The following is a 17,206-nucleotide window of genomic DNA, read 5'->3' on the forward strand; positions in this document are numbered from 1 at the left end:
ACGAGGTAATATTCACCGACGAGGCTTCTGTTTGGGGTTACGTGACGTCATCACATGCCTGGACACATTCAACCTTAAGATTAGTGCAGCGGACTGTAAAACTCAAATCATGTCGATACACCTTACCGACTGCGAGTAAAGCCACCCACGCTTTAACTTGACAGACTGTACTTGAATTTCTATAAATTGACTCTTTTCTACTTTAGTGAATGGATTTTTTTAAAAATTTGTAAAGTTTTAATTGAATTGATCCTGGGGATCAATTGGTAAAATAATTAAAGGATTTGAAATATTTTAACGTATTTTTTTCAACTTCCTTGGCATTTGCAAGAGCTTTAAAAAATGTCAGAGAAATGTAAAATATTTAAAATAATTTGTATTACTTTGAAGGATTGCAAAGAAATTAGTCATTGATTTCAATAATCTAATGGGATTTAAAAGGATCAAATATTTGAGGATATTGTAAAAGATTCTCAGGCGCTTTCAAGTGCCCTCAAAAGTTTCAAGGGTTTTTAAAAGATATCAAGGGATTCGAAATAATTTAAGAAATTAAAAAAGATTCCCTGGAATTTTTTATTTATTTCAGTAATTTTAAGGCTTTCAAAGACTGAAATATTTTAGGGTATTTTAAAATATTCCAAAACATTTTCAAGAGATTTAAAGCATTTCAAGGGATTTGCAAGGATTTTCATAATTTTAGAGGATTTTAATATTTTAATGGATTTCAAATAATTTTTCGCAATACATGAGGGATTTCGCAGGGTTTCGAAGATTTGAAGAGATTTTCAAATATTTTTAAAAACTCATTTGTAATTCGCCCTGAATTCTTATTAATTTATCCTAAATCCTTCTAAATTCCTTTGAATTCTTCTAAATTTACTTAATTCTACCCAATTCAATTAATTTTTCTATGTTTTTGAATTGTTTTCAATTACCTTGATTGGTTTTTAAATTCAGATTGATTTTTTATGAACTTCCTCTAATTCTTCTCATTTCTGTTAAATTTCTCTAAATTCACTTAAAATTTATTGTCATCAATCCAATTTTTTCGATTCTTAAAATTATTCCAATTTATTTGAATTATTTTGAATTTATCTTAAATTGTTCTGTATCATTGGTCACTTCTTATGTTAGAATTGAGTAGGGTTTCAAAGATTTAAAAGGATTTGACATTTTTCTTGGAATTCACGCTTAATTCTTTTAAATTCTTTTGAATTTTTTAAAATTATTTTGATGTCTTTTGAATTCTTTTTAATTCTTTTAAATTCTACCTAATTCAGTGCGTTTTTTTAATCATTTGAATTCTTTTGAATGTAAACGTAATTGTTCTGAAATCTTCTGAATTTATCCTGAATTTGTTACCCTTTGAGCACGAAAAAGTACCCTATGAGTGTGCGAAAAAAAAACCTTTGGTCCCTATACTTTTTTACCATAGGAACTGTGAGGCCTGTTATTTAAATTTTTATGTTAATGCAAAAAGAGGGGAAAATATCAATTTTGACGTTATTATTTTTTACGTTCTTGAAAAAACTGTTCCCCTGCTCAATATCGCTTGAATTTGATACACAGGGGTGCATGCATAAAAAATGTTTCACTTCTTAAGTTAATTGTTATAAACAAATTATATTAACAAATAGCCAAAATCATAGATTTTTTGCTCACAAAGTATAATTGTGCGTTAAATTTGCTTGCCTCTAACGTAAAAATTACACTTGAACATCAAATTCTGTCACTTGATATAAAAAATTATATAAACAAATGCCTGTTATCGGCATTTATGGTCAAAAAAGAATCGTTTTTCTTCTTATTCTGTAAAAACTAACTTGTGAGTGATTTTAGTGAAAGAAAATTTGTTAACGATATTTGTTAATAATTTTTTCAAATAAATCATATAAACAAATGTTTATTATCGGAATTTACTGGCCAAAAATGTCGTTTTCTGCTAATTGTCTTCAAATATAATTGGCCATGTTGTTTAGTGTTGCAAATTTATCATTCAATATTTTTTATATATTTTTTTAAAGCAATTTATATGAGTTAATGTTTTTTATCAGAATTTATAAACAAATAAAAATCGTTTTTCTTCGAATTGTGTACAAACTATTTTGCCAGTGAAGTGTAGTAATAAAAATTTGTCTTCTGATATCTTTTTGCTTATTTTTTAAACAAATTATGATTATCGATATTTACTAAAAAAACATAAGTTTTTTCTGCTAATCGTATTCTGATTAATGATAACGTTAATTCCGGACTGAATTATTTAATTTTTTCAAAAAGATAAAAAATAAAAACGTCAGAATCGACATTTTTTCCTCTTTTTGCATTAACATAAAAGTTTAAATGAAGAAAAATTCAAAAATCGGCTCCCATAATAACGTATTAAGTTTTTTTCAGAATTCTTATTTTTTGGCTGTTTTCAAGAAACTTCCTTTTTATCGTTTTTTTCGCATGAATGTGAATTAATTTAATATTTTCAATTAAGAAGAAATTAGAATTCTCAATTAAGAAACATGAACTTTCAACCAAAAATTGTTGGATTTTTGGTTGAAAGTTCATGTTTCTTAATTGAAAATTCTCCTATCATATTTTTCATTCGGAGTTCATCTCTTTTGTATAAAAAAATTTACTTTTTGGTTGAAAATTTAATTATTTTGTTAAAAATTCACTTTTTTCAATGAAAATTAATTTTTTCAATTGAAAATCTATTTGTTCAATTTTTTATTGAAAATTCTCCTATTATATTTTTCATTCGGAGTTTATCTCTTTTGTATAAAAAATTTACTATTTGGTTAAAAATTTAATTATTTTGTTAAAAATTCACTTTTTTCAATGAAAATTAATTTTTTCAACTGAAAATCTAACTGTTCAATTTTTTATTGAAAATTCATATTTTTTGGTTGGAAATTTAACTCTTGTTGAAAATTCTTTTTTTTCGAATTTTCTTTTAGTTAATATGTGAAAAATGCCCTTTTTTATTCAAAATTAACATTTTAAATTGAAAATATTGACCTTTTTTAGTTGACAATTAACTTATTTCGTTGAGAATTAATGTATCTTGTTGAAAAATCAAAATTTTGTACAATTTTTGTCTCTTGCTTAAAAGTTGAACTATTTGGTTGAAAATTCAACTGTTTCTTAACTAAAAATGTAACTATTCCATTTTTAAATAACAATGTATCTAATTTAGTTGAAAGTTTAACTATTTGATTGAAAATTCGTATTTTGAGTTAAAATATTAATATTGGCGGTAAAAAAATAATCTTTTTCGTTAAAAATTTATTTCTCTGGTTGAAAATGTAACTATTCTCTTTAAAAATCTTTTTTCGTGGTTAAAAATGTATTGCTTTAGCTAAAAATATAACTAATCCATTTTTTTCAAAAATGTAGATTCTTTTGTAGATAATGTAAATTTTTTAGTTAAAAATTAACTTATTTTGTTAACAGTTTCTATTTTTTTATAGAAACGTAATCCTTATGGTTGAAAAATCATGCTATTGGTAGTAAATTGAACTATATCGTCAAAAATTATTATTTTTTTTTTAAATGCATTATTTTGTTACAACTTAATTGATTTGGTTAAAAACTTAAGTATTTTATTGAAAATTCAATTCTGTTTCAAACATTTTGTATTTGAAATATTCGTTTTTTTGTTTCAAAATTAATGTATTTTGTTAAAAATTCGTTTTTTACATTGAAAATTAATTTTCAATGTTGAAACTTCGTCTATGTGGTTAAGCATTTAACTATATTATTAAAAATTCGTCTTTTTTAGTTGAATTCAACTGGTTGAAGTTTCTTTTTCTCTTTGAAAATTAATGTTTTAATTGGAAATTTGGCTATTCGATTCTTGTTTAAAAACGTATCTTTTTAGCTGAAAATTCATGTATTTTGTTAAAAATTCGTCTTTTAGTCGAAAATTAATCTTTTTGGTCGAAAATTCATCCTTGCAGTTTGAAAATTCAACTGCTTTCTAAAAAAGTCTACTTTTTGGCATAAAAATACAACTATTCGTTTAAAAATTTTAATGTTTTTGTGTTGAAAAATTAACTAATTTGTTGAAAATTCTTTTTTTCAGAATTAATTTTTTTAGCAGAAAACGGACTAATTATATTTTTAGTTAAGAATCCTTCTTTTTTTAGAAATAATTTTTTTTAGCAAAAAATGCATTAATACTATTTTTGGTTGTAAATTAAAATTTTTAATTGATAATTGATCTTTTCTAAATTAAAATTCAACGTTTTGGTTGAAAATTCGTCTTTTTTGGTCGAATTCGAATATTTTGTATTTTAAGTTAAAATTTTTGAATCAAGTATCAATTATTACAAGTTTTGTTGAAAATGCATGTTTTTTTATTGCAAAACAAACTTATTTGGTAGAAGATTTATCTATTTTGGATAATTAAAATTAAAAATTCACGGTTCCAAATTCAGCTCCATACTTGATTGAAAGTTAAAATACTTTGTTAAACAATTTTTTTACATTAACCTCTGTTTGAAAATTTGAGGTTTTTTTAAGTTGTTTTTTTGGTTTAAAGTTGATTTTTTATCTTAAGCTTTAACTATTCCATTTTTTATTGAAAATCTATCCTGTATAAGTTGGAAATTCAACTTGAAAATTTAAGTATTTGGTTGTAAATTTAATTGTTTAGTTACAATTTTTGTTTTTTTTTTCATTCTGAAAAGTAATTATTTTAACCAAAAATTTATCTTTCTTAGTTGAACATTCATACATTTAGTTAAAAATTAACGCATTTTGTCCAAATTAATTTTCTTTTAAGAAATTAATCTTATCGGTCAAAAAATCAACTTTTTGGTTTAAACTTCGACCATCGTTGATTGATGAACTCTTCTTGAAAAATAACTTTATAGTTACCTATTATTTTAGTTGAAAATTCAACTTTTTGATTGAAAATGTAACTTTTTTGTCGAAAATTCATCTTTTATGGTAGAAAAATCATTTTTATATGTGTAAAATGAACTTTTTTGTTGAAGATTCAACTATCTTTTAAACCGTTCATCCTTTTAGCTTGTAAATCGAACTATTTGGTTAAAAGTTCAACTATTTTATTGAAAATTCGTCTCTTTTGCTTAGTATTTTAACTAATTGGTTGTAAATGCAACTGTTTGGGATGAAATTGGTTTTTACTTTTTATATTAAATTCGTCCTTTTGCGTTGAAAATTCATCTCTTTTGATAAAAAATTATTTTTTGATGAAAATTCAACTATTTCATCGAAAATGTAATATATTTCGATTTGAAGTCTGGAGAGTTTCATACTGAATTCAATATATGGTATCTGCAATAACTTGTAAAATAACTAAGGTTTACGGCGGGTCATAAGTAGGCTAAAATTCGAGCTAAAATTAGTATTGGTAAAATTGATAATTGACCCCTAAATACTTGCCTTATCAGCATAGATGATCAAGTCACTTATAAGTTGCCGACCTACGTCTGCAATCCACGCAGCTGCAGCTGGCCAGCTAAAAAGTTTGGAGTAAGCTTGTCTCAAACAATGCACTTTTGCCAAATATTCGACGTCGGAACCACATTTCACCAACTCGGTATGAAGTCGCCTGAAGAGCAAAACGTTTTATACAAATGAGCCTTTCTCTAGCAAAATGATATGAGTCGTCTTAGGTTTTGTTACCAAATTGCCGAAGAATGTTTTCATAATGTCTTTTTAAAAAACAAAAAGGATAGGTTATAATTTTTTAAATTTTTGTACAATCTAAACCATTCGCCCCCTTCTGAAACCGAATGATTAAATTGATCGGATCGTTTGAATTTTTTTTTGAAAATTCTACCTGATATCTTTGTGAAATAATTGAAGCATTTGAGAAATCTTTTTAATGCATCCGAAATATCTGAAATCTTTGTAAACTCTTTGAAATTTTAAGGAAAGCATTGTAATCATTCTGAAATACCTAGAAACATTTTGGAAACATCTAATAATATTTGTGAACTGTTTGAAATCTATCTGAAATTTATATGAATTATTCTTAATCTATCCGAAATATTTGAAATCTTTGGAAAATCATTAAAATTTTTGTTAAATTTTTCTGATATCTTTGGAAATCTTGGTAAAATACTTGAAATATTTTAGAAATATTTGGTTATATTTGTAAAATTATTGATAGATTTGGAAAAAATTTAAGTCTTCGTTAAGTCTTTCAATTTTTCGAAATCTTTTAAATCTTTGGGAAATGATTGAAATTTTCGTGAAATATTTGTGAAATTATTCGAATCTTTGGGGAAATATTGAAACCTTTGGAAATTCTTTGTGAACTCTTTGAAATCTATCTGAAATTTTTATGAATTACAGGGAAACTCTTCTATAGCGCCGATTTTGGGGCTGATGGTGGGTGGGAACTAACTCATTATAGCCCGCTCCGCTTTTGTTTGTTCACGCGCGAGTGCTCGCCTGAGTTACAACCGCGGACCCCGCGCACCCTGCGCAGCTCCTGTTAAACTTACCTGAGGCGGAGCGTCAATTCTCGGAAGGGCTATAGAAGGGAGAGCTATTGAAGGGTTTCACTGTATTTTTAATCTATCCGAAATATTTGAAATCTTTGGAAAATCACTGAAATTGTTCTGATATCTTTGGAAATCTTTGTAAAATATTTGAAATATTTTTGAAATCTTTGAAATCTTTGCGAAATATTTTAAATCTTTGGGAAATCATTGATATCTTTGTAAAATCTTTGTAAAATCTTAGTAAAACTATTTAAATTTTTGGGAAAACATTGAATCCTTTGTGAATTCTTTGAAACCTATCTGAAATTTTTATGAATTATTTTTAATCTATCCGAAATATTTGAAATCTTTGGAAAATCATTGAAATTGTTCTGACATCTTTGGAAATCTTTGTAAAATATTTGAAATATTTTTGAAATATTTGGTTATATTTGTAAAATTATTGATAGCTTTGGAAAATAATTGAAGTCTTTGTTAAGTTTTTAAAATATTTTCGAAATCTTTAAAAAATCATTAAAATTTTTGTAAAATCTTCGTGAAATATTTGCGAAATTATTGACATCTTTGAGAAATTATTGTAGTATTTGTGAAATCTTTTTAATATATCCGAAATCTTATACGAAATCTTTGAAATTTTTGGGAAATCATTGTAATCTTTCTGGAACATTTAAAAATTATTTGCGAAATAATTGAAACATTTTTGAAATATCTGATAATATTTGAGAAATTATTGAAATCTTTGTGTACTCTTTAAAATTTATCTGAAATTTGTATGAAATATTTTTAATCTATCCGAAATCTTTGCGAAAAAATTTTAAATCTTTGTGAAATCGTTGGAATCCTTGTAAAATCATTCTGATTTTTTTTGGAAATCTTTGCAGCCTATATCAAATATTTGTTAATGTTTTTAAAATGATTGAAATCTTAAGGAAATCATTTAAATCTTTTTCATCTATCCGAAATCTTTGCGAAATCTTGATGAAATGGTTGGGAAATCATTAAAATCTTGCTGAAATCTTTGCGAAATATTTTAAATATTTTAGAGATATCTGATAATATTTGTGAAATTATTGAAATCATTGTAAAATCATTGAAATCTTTATGCACTCTTTGAAATCTATCTATATGTTTTGTGAAATAATTGATATATTTGTGAAACCTTTTAAATCTATCCAAAATCTTTGAAATATGTTTAAGAATTTGATATTTGTGAAATTATTGAAGACTTTGTGAAATAATTAAAATCTTACTGAAATCTTTGGAAATATTTAAAATAATTTGGAAATATTTGATAATATTGGAGAAATTATTGAAATATTTTTGAACTCTTTGGGATATCACTGAAATTTTTGTGCACTCTTTTAAATCTATCTGAAGTTTTTGTGTAATCATTGTGAAAACTTTTTAATCTATCCAAAATATTTGTGAAATTTATCAAATCTTCGAGAAATCATTGAAATTGTTTTGCATTCTTGGAAATAAATCAGAAATCTTTGCGAGATATTTGAAATCTTTGTGAAATTTGCGAAAAATCACTGAAATCGTGGAATCTTTCTGAAGTCTTTGGAAATATTTGCGAACACCGTGCTAAACATTTGAAATCTTTGGGAACTTATTGAAATTTTTGAAATCCTTTGGAAATCTTTGTGAAATCGTTAGGAAATTGTTAAAATAAACGTAAATTAATTTAGGTGGTATTTTAAAAGAACAGCAGAAATTTAGATTTAAAATATCTCAAGAAAAATTATTAAAAATATGATTAAATTACTCACCGGCAGGGAATGCCTTTATCTTCGTGTTGTTTCAAGGCGGCATGATACAACTTTTGCTTCTCAAAGTGTGGGAAGAATTCGGAAAATTCTTCAAATTCGCGTAAATCTGCTACCTGAAAAAATCAGAAATTAAATAATTAAAAAGAATTAATATTCAGTCAGCTCTGAATCATTTTCAAAAACTAACCAAGAGCAGATCCAGAGAGGGGCGATTGCAACGGTCGACCCTTGACAAATTTGAGCCGCCTAATTATCAGACCTTATGCATTTTTAGTTTTTCTTTTCTGAAATTTTAAACCCCCAATTCCGATCTAATGTAAATTTTACCGACCAAATTTCAAGTTCAACTTTCAAATAAGAATTTGCGAATTTTCAACCAAAAAAGATGATTTCACAGCAAAAAATGTAATGATTGATATTATTACTAAGGAAAGATTTAAATTTAAAATAAAAAGAAAACAGTTGGATTGAATCAAAAAGACAAATTTTTAACAAAATACTTGCATCCTCAACAGAGAAAGATTTTTCAATCAATTAGGAAAAAAATGTGAATCTACAATGTAGAATTACCAACCAAGACGTTTAATTTTCTACTATACATGGTGAATTTTCAACAACATAAATACATTTTAAATCAAATAGTTGCATTTTCAACCAAGAAGATTCTTTTTTTTTTTTACTAAAAACGACGAATTTCTAACAAAATACATATATTTCTAACCGAAAAGTTTAATTTTCAACCAAGAAGATTAATTATCTATAAAAAATGATTTTTCAACTAAATAATTGTATTTTTAAACCAAGAAGATCATTTTTTAAAGTAAAAAGATAAATTTTTAAACACAAAGATAATAGTTAAATTTTCATTTGAGAAAATTAACTTTCAATTAAAAAACGAATCTTCTAAAAAACAGTCAAATTTTGAATGAAAAATATAATAGTTGATATTTCGACAAAAAAAAACAATTTATTTTGAAATAAAAGACAATTTAATTGAACCAAAAAAAATGAATTTGCAACAAAACAGTTGAATCCGCAAAGAAAACAGATTGCTTTTCAACTAAACAAATCCTTTTTTAACAAAAAAAAACTTTTTTCTATCAAAAAAGACAAATTTTTAATTTTAAACCAAAAAGATATTTTTTTACCAGAAAAAAAGGATTTTTAACTACATACATTTATTTTTAACCAAATAGTTAAATTTCTAAACTAAAAGAAATCCATTTTTAACCGAAATGAAACAATTGAATTTTCTACCAAAAGGTTAAATTTCCTAGTAGAAAAAAGAATTTTATTTTGCAAAATACTTAAATTTTCAACCAATTAATTGAATTTTTATCCATTTATTTGGTCAAAAAATGATCTTTAGATCATTAACACAAGTATGTAGTTTAATTTCCAACTGATCATTTTATAATCAAAAACGGTATAGATAAATTTTTAATTGGGAAAAGAGAATTTTTGACAAAACAATCGAATTTTTAACCCGAAAATATGAATTAAAAAAATTATTTTTTGACCAAATAATTGAATTTTTAAAACAAAAAAATGAATTCTCTACAAAACAGTTATATTTTAAAAACTAAAATATGGATTTTTAACAAAAATATTCATTCTCATCCAAGGAGCTAAACTTCCAACTAAAATTATGGACCTTCAAAGAAAAAAATGAATTTTTAATAAAGTGGTTCAACTTTTAACTAAGGAGTTGGAATTTTCAACCTAAAAAGATATCTTATTAACAAAAATTGTAACCCGTGTAATATAGCATAGAAAAATCCCCCCCCCCCCCACCAAAAAGGATCGTTTTCCTTAAAAAATGTTGGCTCTAAAGCCACATTTAAATAAAAATTATTTTGTACCCCCTTTCACATAAATTTGTTGAAGAAAATTGACAACCGCGACCTCTGAAAAAATTATCTGGATCCGCTCTTGAGATTAACTAAGTAAATAGATAATTATAGAAGAATAAAGGGGGAAAAACGATAAAAAAATTATTAATGAGAAGGCAGAGTCATATTTTTTTTTATGGTTTCTTTCAAATCTAAAAGTAATTACGTAGCAGAAGGCTCAGAGATTTTATTTTCTCGACCCTTGAACAATATTTGGAATTTAAAATAGATAATTATATAGTTTTGGTATAATGACTACACTTACTCCATCCCTCGCAGACGCAAACGATTCCGGCGAGGAAGCCGCTTCGAGTTTTTCTTTATTCGTTGACAAACGAGTTCCCACTGTCGAGGCTTTCTGGCTTTCTTCACTATCAGTTTCATTCCGGAAAAGAACAGAATGCTGAAAAATCCAATATAAACTTACCGATTAATTTTATTCTGGCTTTTAATATCTAAAATGTATTTTCTAACAATTTAAATAATTATCTCGAAAAATTGGGTATCCTTTTCAGCTTAATTAAATGTTGGAATTTTACAAATCATTCAACAAGGGTCAGGGAAAACCTGTAAATCAGGGAAAAGTCAGGGATTTTGACAAGGGATTTTTCTTAAATCACTGTTTAGTGACTTTTTTTAAGGGGCTGTATACAAAGCCATTACCGGTAAAAAAATTGTCGGTACCGGTAAAAAAAATTGTCGGTACCGGTAAAAAAATAACCGGTGCCGACAAATTCCACGAGTTCTATCAATTCTTTAAAGGTGGAGTCTAGATGCGGCCTTAAATTATTTCTTTGACCAGTCATTAGGGTGCCTTTCCGCTCTTATGTGACGTTGGTAAAGGGGTAGGGGAGTGACCTTACATTATTTCTGTGACCAGTCACAGGGGTGCCTTCTCGCCTCCACGTGGCGTTGGAAAAAGAGAATGAGTGCGACCTTAAATTATTTCTTTGACCAGTCATAAGGGTGCCTTTCCGCTCTATCGTGGCGTTGGAAAAGGGTAAGGGTGCGACCTTACATTATTTCTGTGACCAGACACAGGAATGTCTTTCCGCCCCCACGTAGCGTGGAAAAGGGGTAGGAGTGCGACCTTAAATTATTTATTTAACCAGTCACTAAGGGTCCTTCCCGCCCCACGTGGCGTTGGAAAAGGGTTAGGGGTGCGACCTTTCATTATTTCTGCGACCAGTCACAGGGGTGCCTACCCGCCCCCACGAGGCGTTGGAAAATAGGTAGGGGTGCAACCTTACATTATTTCTGCGACTAGATACAGGGGTGCATTTCTGCCCCCACAAGACATGGCCTTACTCTGAAATGTGTAAAATTCCCATTCGTATGCTTGAAATATGCTTTTTGCCGGTACAGATAGTGTATATGAACTTCGTAAATAAAAAACGTAATTTTTTAAAGTTTTAACACTGAAAATTATATTTGCAGGTGTTTTCATGTCCAGTTTTATAATCAGCGCATCAACATATATCAGTATACGACTTAAAAAAATGTAAAGAAAAAGGAAAAATCCGGCAACATGCAATCTTGCCGGCGCCGGCAACTGACAATGCTGCCGGCGTAGGCAGGCTAGCCACTACGTTCCTTAAATTGCATGAATTCCTTGAATGCCATGAATTTATTGACTTGCATGAATTCCTTGACTTGCATGCATTCCTTGAATTCACTGAATTGCAGGAATTCCTTGAATTTCATGAATTCCCTGAATTCCATGAATTCCACGAATTCCATGATTACGCGCGCTCTGCCGCTATCTTGCTAGAAATATGCTTTATAAAAAAACCGGTAAAAAAAATTGTCGGTACCGGTAATTTTTTTTACCGGTACCGACCATTTTTTTACCGGTATCGACAATTTTTTTTACCGGCACCGATAATTTTTTTATTACGGGTACCGACAGTGTATACACATCGTTTTTTAAATGCAAATATTACTTTCGCCATTTTTGTTTCATTAAATTAATTCAAGGGTTAACTACTATTGTTGTTCAGGTCCAAACCTATTTCTGAATTTAAAAAAAAAAATATTTTAGTGTATTTTCAAAGATGACAAGAAATTTGTAATAGATTTCAAGAATTTAAAGAATATTTAAAAGATTTGAAAGATTTGAGGTAATTTCTACAAAATTACAAGGAATTTTGAAGAGCTTTAACAAGCTTAAAAGGATTTCAAACAATTTGAAATATTTTAGGATATTTTAATAGATTTCAATAACTTGAAGGCATTCAAAAGATTTAAAAGATTTTAGGGCATTTTTTTAAATTCCAATAAACTTTGTACAGCTTTTGAAAGTGCCAAGGAATTTCAAAGGATTTAAAATGTTGAAAGGAATTGAAAGATTTTAAGGTATTTTCTAAAATTCCAAGGAATTTGCATGAGCTTTAGAGAGTTTTAGTACGAATGATTTCAAAATATTTTAAAGGATTCCAAATATTTTATGGTATTTTACAAGATTTCGAGGGATCTCGTAATAATTCCTAGGATTTCTAGAATTTCGATTTTAAGAGGTTTTAAAAGCTCTAAGAATATTTTAATAAATTTTCCAGAATTTCAAGAAATATCATATTGCACGTAATTTCGCAGGGTTTCATAATATTTCAATGGATTTTAAAGAATTTATAAAAGAGAATTAAGGGTTTTCGTAGTAATTTCCAATTTATTTCCATAATGTGAAGAAATTTCTAGCATTTTAAATTTTTCAGAAGAAAAAGATGTTTTCTTTTTTTTTAATTCCAAGAAATTTCTAAGAAGTTACAAAATTTTCAAAGGCACAAGATTTTAAAGGATTTTAAATATTTTAGGGTAATTAAACAAATTTCCAGAATTTTTAATAGATTTCAACAATTTGAAGGAATTTTAAAAGATTTTAGGGTATTTTTAAAAATTCCAAAGCATTTGCAAAAATTTCAAAAAATTCATGAATTCTAAAAAAAGTTTATAAGATTTGAAAGATCCTTCGAAATATCTTATGGTACATTTAATAAATTTCAATAATTTCACGTGATTCCAAATGAGTTTAAAGATTTTAGGGTATTCATAAAATTACAAGTAATTTTAGAGATTTAAAAAATTTTGAAGGAATTAAAAAAAATTTAAACATATTTTAGTGTACTTGAAAAGATTCCAAGAAATTTTGAAAATATTTTAATAAATGTTACGAAATTCTACAGGATTTTAAAGATTTTAATTTTTTTACTAAATTTCAAGGCATTTTTAACAGTTTAAAAATCTTTCAAGGAATTTCTGAGTATTTAAATGATTTCTAGAAACTTTAAAAGCTCTGACGATATTTTTATCAATTTTCCAGGATTTCAGAAAATATTCTTCGATTTTATGTAATGTTACAGGATTTTTATAATCTTTTAATGGATGAGAAAGCATTTATTCACAGGAAAATAAATTGTAAAGAATTTGGCTATTTTAAGATATTTCTATGAATTTTTAATTATTATTACACCATTAAGCCATTTCCCTTTCGGGGTAGGCGTGACTCACTCGGTAGGAGAAAGGAGTAGTGTGTGGAAGGGATAGAGATTTTTCAGATTGATGCAGAATTCTCGTGCTATTTAAGTAAATAACACTTTCGTTCCGCAACATTGCTCCGACCCAGGTTGCTGATCAATCTCTCTAGCAATCACCCCAAGCAAAGAACCTCACGAAGTCGTTATGTAAGGTTCCCCACTTGGGTCCATTAATGGCCAAGGTCTTTTGTTTCAGGCGTCATTCACTCTACTGACACTCTTTTTATTGACTATTTGCCGCCATACTTTCCTGACCTGGCATACTTCTCTAGCTTCTTTTATGTCCATGCTTTTTTCATGCAGGCTCTCGTGTTTTTGTGACTCCTTATCTCTCTTCTAACTAGGGTCTCATTCACACATTCTAACCATTCTTCCCGCGGTTTACCTCTGGGCTCGCAGCCATTTACTTTACCTTGATACACTTGTTTCGTCAGTCGTTCATTTGGCATTCTCTTGACATGTCCGAACCATCTTAACCGATTTCTTTCCCATGTGTCTACTAGCGTCTCTTCTGCACCACATTCTTTTAGAATAATCTCGTTACTTACTTTGCCCATCACGGCTTTCCGCATATTATGCGCATGAATCTCATGGCAATTGCGTTAATTTTATTCTTATCTTTTTCTTGATAAGTCCATGTCTCGCTACCGCCTAGTACAGTCGGTACATATATAGAATTATGTATTGCCATTTTAGCTTTATTTGATATATTTTTACTTCTGATAAGGGGACCTACTCTACCAATAACCTTCTTACCTTCATTTATTCGTCTATCTAATTCCTCATCTATCTTCCAGTCCCTAGTACATAAGCTACCAAGGTATACGAACTTATCAACTTGTTCAATTCTCTCATCATTTAATAAAATATTGCATAGTGTTTTCTCACTCTTTCCTTCGAACACCATAGTTTTTTTTTATTTGCGTTAATTTTGAGGCCCATGCTCTTCATGCTTGCATCCCGTTTATTCAACATTCTTTGTAAGTCTTCGATAGACTCTGCCATAACAACCTTATCATCTGCGAACGCTAACCCACGTACCCTTACTGTTTGGAGATCCACACCCTCTTCGTCGAAGAGAGCCATTCTTAAACACTTGTCCATAAATAATATAAATAACCTTGAAGACATAACGCATTCTTGTCTAATTCCTTGAATAATATCGAAACAGTCACTCAGTTCCCATTCACTCTTACACTCGCTTTGCTACCTGTATATATTGTTTTTATATCTTTTAGGATTCATCCATTGACTTCATACTCTTTCAGGACTTCCCAAAGTTTACTTCTATCTACCTTGTCAAAAGCTTTTTCTAGGTCAACAAATGCACAGAAAACTTTTTTTCCTATTCTCAAACTTTTTTCTTTTATTTGCCTTAAGCTGAATATTTGATCCGTACAAGACCTTGCTGGCATAAACCCACTTTGGACTTCTCAAATCTTTGCTTGTGTTATTTTCATTACCCTACGAATAAGTATTTTTGAATATATTTTACTTACGGTGCTCAATAAGCTAATCCATCTGTAATTATGGCACTCGCTTTTATGTACCTTTCTCTTGTATATTGGTACGATAATCGCTTTTTTCCAATCTTCTGGGACGTCTCCCATCTCGAAACATAAATTTATTAATTCGCACAGTCTATGTGGTAGGCACGCGCCACCGTGTTTAAGGATTTCAGCGTTAATACCGTCTACCTCGGCAGCCTTACCGTTTTTCAAGTTCTTAATTATATCCCTAACCTCAGTGACACAAACTTTTTCAATTGAGTTTTCCATCGCATCGTATTCAACATCGCAGTTGTGGTGTCCTATAGCTTCATCTCCGAATTGTGTTCTGAAATAGTCTTTGAAAGCCTCTAGTATTCCGTCTGCATTATATACCATTTCCCCCCCTACTATTTCTCATGTTGACAATTTCTGTACTTTTGTTTCCTTTCATTTTTTTTATAAAGTAGTTTTCTGCTTCTTTCAAAGTCGTTTTGTATTTTTATCTCTTCTTATGCTCTAATTGTATCTTTACTTTCTTTAACTAATCGTTTAAGTATCCTGTTTTCGCGTCTATAATCATTTCTACGTCTATTTCTTTCCTCCTTGCTAAGACCTGCGATGTTCAAAGTTCTCTTGTACGGTTCTCTTTTTGCTATTTGGGCAGCCTGAATTTCATCATTCCACCACGCATCACCAGACATTCTTTCTACAATTGCGGTACCACACACTTCGATCGTACATCTAACAAGGATATCCCGTAACATTGTCCAGGCGCCCTCAATATCTTTGTTTTTTATACAGTCCTCCCATGTTGCCCAATCTATGCTTTTGATTATCTTATTTTGGAAATCTATTCGCACATCCGGTTTCTGTAGGTCCTCAATTTTGATTCGCGTTTGTTATGCTTTCTTGGTTCTCTTTTTTCTCCATCCCCGACCTAAGTTAATTTTTGAGATCAGAAGGTAATGATCAGTATTGCATTCAGGACCCCTCATGACTCTTGTATCTTTGACTAACTCTCTTAGTCTTTCATCCGCAACAACAAAGTCAATTATACTGCGGCTATTTCCTTTAGACCAGGTGTACATGTGGATCATTTTATGCCTAAACCAAGTATTTGTAATAAACAGACCCCTTTCTAAGCATAGACCAACTAATTTATCTCCGTTATAGTTTGTTCTTGGATCCACAAAATTACCTAATACTCTTTCTGTGTCCTGATTTTAGATGCCCACCCAACCGTTCATGTCTCCTAGTAGAATTATTCTTTCCCCATGTTCACAAATGTTTATTGTGTCATTTAAAGTGTCCCAGAAGGCGTCTTTTACTTCTCTAGGATTACTATCAACCGGCGCGTAGCATGCAATGATAAATAGTCTTCTGATTCCAACTTTCAGTCTAGCCCACAGCAGTTTGGGAGACACGAAACCATGGTCTCCGAGATGCTGCTTTGCTCTTTCATTCAAAATCAGACCTACTCCTCGTTTACCATGTGATTCATAGTCTACTCCTGACCATATTTCAAATCCGCCTTTCAACACGCCGTTTTTTATGTCTTTGGTTTCGCATTCCTTTTTCTTTCTTTCAGACACACATAAAATGTCTAGTTTCTGCACGTCCATAGTTTCACGCAATTCTTTTACCTTTAGATCATTTACTCCCCTAGCATTCCAAACACCCAGTCTCCATTCGTCGCCTGAAACATGACCTTTAGATTTTCCGTGTGCTGCCTTTTGTCATTAAAAGATCCAGCCCTTTCCGAGGCTATTTTATAGTTTGTATTATTCATTGTTTAGATTATACGCCCAACTAACACCTTTATGCAATAAGTTTATTTTCTAAGTCGAAATCATGTCAAAGTTAAGTATCAAATCGTCATATGGTGGAGATTGTAGTTATAACGTCAGTCCCACCAAAAACTTCAGTTAATAAGTGAGGGTTGGGAGAGGGGGAAGGTAGAACTGGAACCGAGAGAGTCGTCTTGGGTTTGTGTTTTTGTTTTCATGCTGAGAAGGTCACCAGCCTTCAGCAGCGTTGTGATATATGGAA

At 29.3% G+C, this 17,206-nt stretch overlaps 1 protein-coding gene across 1 annotated transcript in view; it reads right to left on the reverse strand.

Annotated features, from left to right (window-relative positions):
• LOC117180335 (mitoguardin) overlaps positions 1-17,206 on the reverse strand; it is a 166,048-nt gene that overhangs the window by 35,606 nt on the left and 113,236 nt on the right. Inside the window, exons 5-7 of the mRNA XM_033372777.1 lie at positions 10,403-10,540; positions 8,246-8,358; positions 5,404-5,572 (exon numbers count right to left, since the gene is read on the reverse strand). Of these exons, the coding sequence (XP_033228668.1) occupies positions 5,404-5,572; positions 8,246-8,358; positions 10,403-10,540 (420 nt within the window). The remainder of the gene's footprint in view (positions 1-5,403; positions 5,573-8,245; positions 8,359-10,402; positions 10,541-17,206) is intronic.

Source organism: Belonocnema kinseyi, chromosome 9 (genome assembly GCF_010883055.1).
Source record: "Belonocnema kinseyi isolate 2016_QV_RU_SX_M_011 chromosome 9, B_treatae_v1, whole genome shotgun sequence".
NCBI lineage: Eukaryota > Metazoa > Arthropoda > Insecta > Hymenoptera > Cynipidae > Belonocnema > Belonocnema kinseyi.